Genomic DNA, 6,908 nt, shown 5'->3' on the forward strand with positions numbered 1-6,908 from the left:
GAGGTTGTTCTATCGAAGTCTACCAACTAATTGAAGTATAGATTTCAAATTTTCTATTATTACTTTTTTATTTACTTCTATTTGAGATACTTTACGGAAAAGTAGCACTTAATTATAAAGTATCAAATTATTATTATAGTAAAGAATTACCGTAAATTTTAATGAGTGCAATGTGGTCGGAAATCGTCATTTCCACAGGAAACTCGACTTCGTTAGTAAAAAATGTATTATAGAATGACTTTATATTATTGCATTTGTATTGTAGTTAGATTTGTATTATGTATATTTATAAACTAGAAAATTATTAAAATTCTGAAAACATTTCAATATTATATTGAATCTCAATCGTTCAGATTGCAGAAAAGTTTTCAAAATCTTGATTTTTTCTCTGTGTGATTTAAATTTTCATTTTAAATCGCACCTCAACGGCAACAATGAGAGGCCAGCTTAGCCAACAATATAGTGTAAATTTTCCTCACTCTCTGCGCTCGCAAGTTACGTAAATGTCAAAAAGCTGAAAAAATCTTCGGTTTTTCCTTCAGGAGAAGAATCATCGAAGATTTTTGGACTTTGGGCCGGTGATCCACAATATTTACAAGGTTCTGGCAAGCATTAAGGGCTTAGTATTACGTGACGAAATTCCTCAACATCCACCCTATCGATTGACATGGCTTCCCGAGTTGGTCGAATTTGTGGAGCTGGACTTTTAAAGTCCAATACAACAAACTGTTTACGTCAGGTGAGCTTTTCATAACTTGTTACTCAACTCCACTGAACTCTAGATTCATAATAAAATGTCTCTGGCTGTTAGTGCACCGCTGCTTTGGTTATATATTCCCAAGTATGAGTGTTATATCATCAATGCCGACTATCAGCCATAACCTCGATTAACAGCAGATTTTTTCTCTTCCAGGGCAATGCTTATTCCACTACCCGCGACTTTTCGAAAGGAAAGAAAGCTGTAAGTATACTGATTAGGTTACAATTGTTATTTGCTTAAACCATCAGTTAATATGTAGACTGTTTGAATGCGTACGAATTCCTTATAGGACTGTTTCACTTTTGCTTCTTACTTCTTCTCTAAAGGACAATTTGTTAGGAAAGCTTTTGGTGTACTATTTCATTGGGTATTCTTTTTAACAACTGCGAAACCATCAAACGTGCCTACAAACCAAAGAAAAACTCTCAGCCCTATGCGACAACCAATAAAACACCAAATAGATGGATAATAGGCGCTTAGTGAAAAGCACGTTAAACCCTTCAGATCCAAAAACATTGAACATTTTAAATTGAGCGGTTTGCTTTGCCCGACAATATCTTTCTTAGACGCCCAATAGAAACCAATCACAATGAAGATACTGGACAAGAGTCTTTGTTGCCAACAGCATTGTTGGACATACCATAAACGAAGTATATCAAGTAAACATATCAGGAAAGACTGAAAAAACGGGATTGACAATAGAAAGCTCGAATGGAACTGAACGCATTAGCCGAATGTACAACATCCGACTCAGAAGATGGACTGGTAACTTTAGGATACAAATCAATGCTCTTCGGACTTAAAGTTATCAGTCCTTCGATGAAGAAAGAACATATGTGGACCTAAATTGAAGTTGAAAGTTCAAAGGAGAGTTTCAGCAAAGTTTCTTTATAGAAAATGGGCGGAAGGCAACATGATCCATGTTCGTCCCCTTAAATTCTCCACAACGTCTGGCGTAAGCTTTTAAAGCTTTGAAAAAAGTAGCCATTCAAGAGATAAAGAGTTGAGTAATTTGTGGTCCCAAAAGACGCATAGATAGATTTGCCCTTTTTTCTATGTGGCAATTTACAGATTTCAAGAGTTAAATTTAGCAGTGTTCCATACTTTCTTGACCCAATGATGAACAATAATTGAAAAATATTCTGGCAAGTGTAGAATTTTCAAGCGCTTAAACTTCTACATGTTAAACTTGAGATCAATTTCCTTTTCCGGGCTTTAACAGTGCTTGTTGTTACTTGAACACTTTTGAAAACCTTCAAATGTATGTACTTTAAAATAAAGGATTTATACTTATTGATTTAAATTGCTTAAATTAATTAGGACATTTCCACTTTTTTACTTTTAGAAGCTCACATTCTATGTACAACCGGTACTGTATGTTTCCAAAGTAGTTTAAAAAAATGCCAGTTGGTATAACGATAGTCTGTAATCAGTTTATTCTGCGTTTTCAAGCATAAGTTTAGATGTTGGTGGATGTTTACTTAAAGACCATTTCTAGCTGTTGGGCGGCTTAGGAGTGGCAGCTGGTGGGGCAGGCGTACTTATTTACACTTTGGATAAAGCAGTTAGGGCTTCAGACCTTGACTTACATCCACCGAAAAACCCATGGAGTCACAATGGCTTTTTTAATTCTCTCGATCATGCTAGGTATGGAAAAACAGTTGCAAAATATGTATCTTCTATTCAGAATATTAAATGTAGTTATGGGATTTGTTTTTGCATGATTTTTTGTTCTTCCTACAGTATCAGGAGAGGCTACGAAGTCTACAAACAAGTGTGTGCAGCTTGCCACTCATTGCGCTTTATTGCTTATCGTAACTTAGTTGGCGTTTCCCATACTGAAGATGAAGCGAAAGCTGAAGCCGCCGAGCAGCTATATACTGACGGCCCCGATGAAGCTGGAAACATGGTTTGTCTACCATTCAGATCAGTTGCTATTTATTAACGACTTCGTATAGTTCCAAAGGCCTGGTAAATTGTCTGACTACATGCCAAATCCCTATCCGAATGAAGAAGCCGCAAGAGCAGCGAACAACGGCGCTTTCCCACCAGATTTGAGTTATATCGTATTGGGCCGACATGGAGGTATGCAAATAAAACAGAAAACCTTTTTGGAAAGTTGACGAATGTTTTCTTTAGGGGAAGATTACCTATTTTCACTGCTTACGGGCTATTACGACGCCCCAGCTGGAGTTATCATAAGAGAGGGACAGTATTACAATCCCTACTTCCCAGGAGGAGCTATTTCTATGGCTCAAGCTCTATACAATGAAGTTATTGAATATGCCGATGGAACCCCAGCTACTGCTAGCCAACTTGCTAAGGTAAAAACCATGTCAACTACGAATGATCTGTTTCTGTAATTGTTTGTTTTTCAGGATGTCGGAACATTTTTGAAATGGACTTCAGAGCCAGAATATGACGACCGTAAACGAATGTTGATCAAGGCGATTGCAATTTTCAGCACTCTCGCATTCGTCAGTTACTATGCCAAGAGGTTCAAATGGTCATCTCTCAAGTCAAGAAAAATTGTTTTTAAACCCAAGGAGTAAAGAGTCCATCAAATTTTCAACAGCGTGACCAGATAGCCAATTAATTTTTTTAAGAACATACTTTTAAGATTAATTTTATTTATGTAAATATCATTATACATTGTCTTCTGAAATTATTGCATTGAACCTCTACGAATAGTTTTTTTCAGTTTCCGTATATGAAAATTCAACATGTCACGTTATTTGTTATATAAATTATATGTTCCAGTTTTCATTGTTTCCTTTTAAATAAATTTACATGCAGATGGAATAGAACCGATCTATGGTTCAAATAAACAACGACTTTCTTTCAGATGGTGGTACGCAAAAGCGAATAGTGGAATATAGCAATGGTAGTAGGCATTTTCTGCCTGTATTTTAGTTTATATCTGGTCTGCATAGGGGGAAGGCCAGTTAGTTTGTTTGTTGTTTTCAAACCGAAATTTAACCGTTTTTCAGCCGATTACAATATGCTAAACCCATACTCGTACTTGTACGCTTACATACATGGAATGCTACAGTTATTCTTGGGATTTATTAATCAATTAACCATTGTCGTAGATCTGCCTACTCAAGTTTGATGTGAATTACAAACAAATCAGGTTTATTAATTTTTTATTGGCAGTTCAAAGGTCGTGTTATAAATTGCCCTTTCTAACTACCAGTTAAGGTGCTAATTTCAATCGCGGAAAAAAATCAAAAAGTTTAAACGCTTAGGCATATTTGGGAACCCATAATCTACGTGCAGCTGAATATAAGTAGATGGCATAAGTTCATTGGTCATTACATAGCAAATATTTCAAGCACAGTGGACCTTTCCCATCGAAGCATTGACTGAATGGGGAAGAAAAGTATCGTAGGAACAAGTAATTTTAGTACACCTAAAGTCTTTGAAAGCTGAATACTTTTTCCGATAAAATCGCCTCAACTGCATTCAAAATAGTTCGAAGATTTAAAATCTATACTGAAAATTAATTTTCTTTGTTCATTAAAAACAGTTTTGGAACTTCAATAAGCGATCATTTCAAAAAAAAAATACAAAACCCGTTGCTTTGCATAGGCGTGACATTCTAAGGAAGTCTTAAAACTAATCAAACTTATAATGCATCTAAGAACTTTTTAGTCGATTTGATGATAAAGAAAGTTTCAGTGTTATTTACTCTTTCAGCATTCTTCTTTAATAATTTTTTAACGAAATAACGAAAGGAAGTGGAACAGGATATAGCATTGATAAAAACATTTTAGTAAGGTAGCTTAAAAAAGCGAATGCAAAGGAGATTAATTATTAAATTAAATAATATCCTTATAAGTTATTCTTCAACGTTTTTACTTGTATTTTGCAAAACGAGCAACATTTTCGATTGGAAATTTGCGTTCAACTCTATTAACAAATTACATCTCATCCTGTGCGCACTAATAATGAGTGGGTTGCAAAAGAACAATATTACAGATAGACTAAAACAATAAGCAAAAATATTCAATAAAAAACCACAAATTGTCAGATAAAGAAAGAGCGCATTCCATTAACACTCATTCTAGTTCTAAACCTTTTGAATTTTTGGAAAATTCGTTAAAAAAATTGTAAAAGTGCAACTGATAATCTTGCACGTTCAACGCAGACAAAATTAAGTTAAACGAAAGAAGAAATAATGCTTTAGTATTGGCTAAAATAATATATTAATTCCGTTTGAGGGCTGTTATTAAACAGATATTTTTATTTTTTTGGTAAAAATTTCAAGACAATTAAAACATCCATCAATTACATGGGTACATGTGCGTTTTTTCAAGGATTTACATGTAAATATAAGCGCTTAAGAGCTTCTGCTTCATTAGTAAAGTATGATGTTGAGGATTGAGCCAAAGTTGGAAGAATGAAGAATTAAGCTGCTTATTTATGGGCTGGAAATAAAAAACGCGATAATACTGAGATATTTTTAGTGTGAAATCATCAGTTGTGTAAGTAAAAGTTTTTAGCTACCGGTCTTAACGGCCACTCGGTGGGACTCGCCAGATTACATTATCGTTGACCAAGAATTCGATGTAAATGGTAATCCGAAAGGAATTCCTGGTGTAGGAAAACAAAATAAACAGGTTCGAAAACAAGCAAATAAATAAAATAAAAACTCGACCCCAAAATCGGTGGGTTGGGTGTATTTTAAGACCAATACATACCTAAATTTAAGCACGCAAAGTTATTTTTAGAAATGCAACAAGTCGCATTTTAAAAGAAGATTAATCGGATTGAGATTTAAATCGGGTGTAAGAAATGAGTTCGCATTTAGCATGCCATAAATTAAGTTGCAGGAATGCAGCGCCACAAAATAGATCCCTGGCGATTTTAACGATTTACAAACAAGGTTTTTAATTGTTTTATAGGCGCCAGGATGAGATCGGGGCAACCAAGACATTTGTCATTCTCCGCATTTCACTGTTGTGGAGCGAAATTCCATCTTGAGATAATTATGGATCCAATATGCCTATTAACTTCAACCGTACTTTCAGCTTCATACATCACAACTATTTCGTAATATGTTTCAAACTATTTTTATGCTCGGTTCATCTATACAGAAGAATCTGCACTTCTCACAAATCAATCAATAAATTAAACAAAATTTACTTCAACCTTCGCGGTCTAGCTAATATTCATATTTGGGTCACCCTATAGAACTACTGTTAAGACAAAAATCCTGCAAAAAAAGTAATACAAAATTTACGGACACTTTGATTAAAACACATTGATGATTTGATTAAAACACATTGAGACTAAAATATATAAAATTATTTAAAGCAAAAGTAGGTAATTATAAAACTGAGGAAATTTATATTAACATAAGACGCGAAAGAAATCGAATGATAATGAATGAAACAACCAGAAAATAGGAGAAGACACGCAACGCACACCCGTCGTCACCTAATTGTTAGAGTTGCCAAAAAAACTGTTGCAAACGCAGGCAATAAAACAGACGAAAGTGAAATAGGACCAAGGAATTCGACACTAACATATAACACAAACGGAATCGAATGATAATGCATGAAACAACCGGAAGATAGTAAAAGGCACGCAACATCAACAAAAGATATTATGAAAGATATCAATAAAAATACAAGAAAAACTGTTGTCCAAGGTTCCAGTTGTAGTAAAAAATAAATTTCTGATCGCCATTAAGCAGCTAACGGAGGCAAGTTTACCGATAAGTTCTTCACCGTTTCAACTGATTGTTAAGGTTACCAATAAAACAGGAGTAAAGAGGCGTAAACCAATAATTTAAATCGTCAAGTGGTTAAATTATTTACCTCGACGATGCGTATATTTTGTTTTGTTTTAGACAAGCTTTATGTTGTCTACTCTTCAGAAGTTCTCCTGGATCAAAGAGTGGAACATATTCCGCCTGTGGAAGAAATAAGAATATTTCATAAGCAAAACTACGATATCATAAAAATTGGGAATTATTTTGAGAAACGAGAGGTAAAGGAATGCTAAGACAATGTTCGGAAAAAAACATTCAGAGAGTAAAATACAAGAAACCTTAAGTTAAGAAAGTTAGAATATGAAAAGAAAGTGGTAAAACTGAGGACAGCGAAATATAATCAATGAATTGGATACTAAGAGAAGACGC

The 6,908-nt window shown here is 34.5% G+C and overlaps 1 protein-coding gene across 1 annotated transcript; it reads left to right on the forward strand.

Moving 5' to 3' along the window:
- Positions 1-419: 419 nt before the first annotated feature.
- Positions 420-3,521, forward strand: LOC109546844 (cytochrome c1, heme protein, mitochondrial). Its single transcript, XM_019917982.2, has 7 exons — positions 420-739; positions 914-961; positions 2,259-2,407; positions 2,504-2,669; positions 2,719-2,845; positions 2,900-3,084; positions 3,139-3,521. Exons 1-7 carry the CDS (start codon positions 668-670, stop codon positions 3,310-3,312), a joined length of 921 nt encoding a protein of 306 aa, XP_019773541.1. The 5' UTR covers positions 420-667; the 3' UTR covers positions 3,313-3,521.
- The last annotated feature ends 3,387 nt before the right edge of the window (positions 3,522-6,908 follow it).

The sequence above is a fragment of the Dendroctonus ponderosae genome, unplaced genomic scaffold (assembly GCF_020466585.1).
Source record: "Dendroctonus ponderosae isolate FM_Combo_2020 unplaced genomic scaffold, Dpon_F_20191213v2 Dpon_F_20191213_4, whole genome shotgun sequence".
NCBI lineage: Eukaryota > Metazoa > Arthropoda > Insecta > Coleoptera > Curculionidae > Dendroctonus > Dendroctonus ponderosae.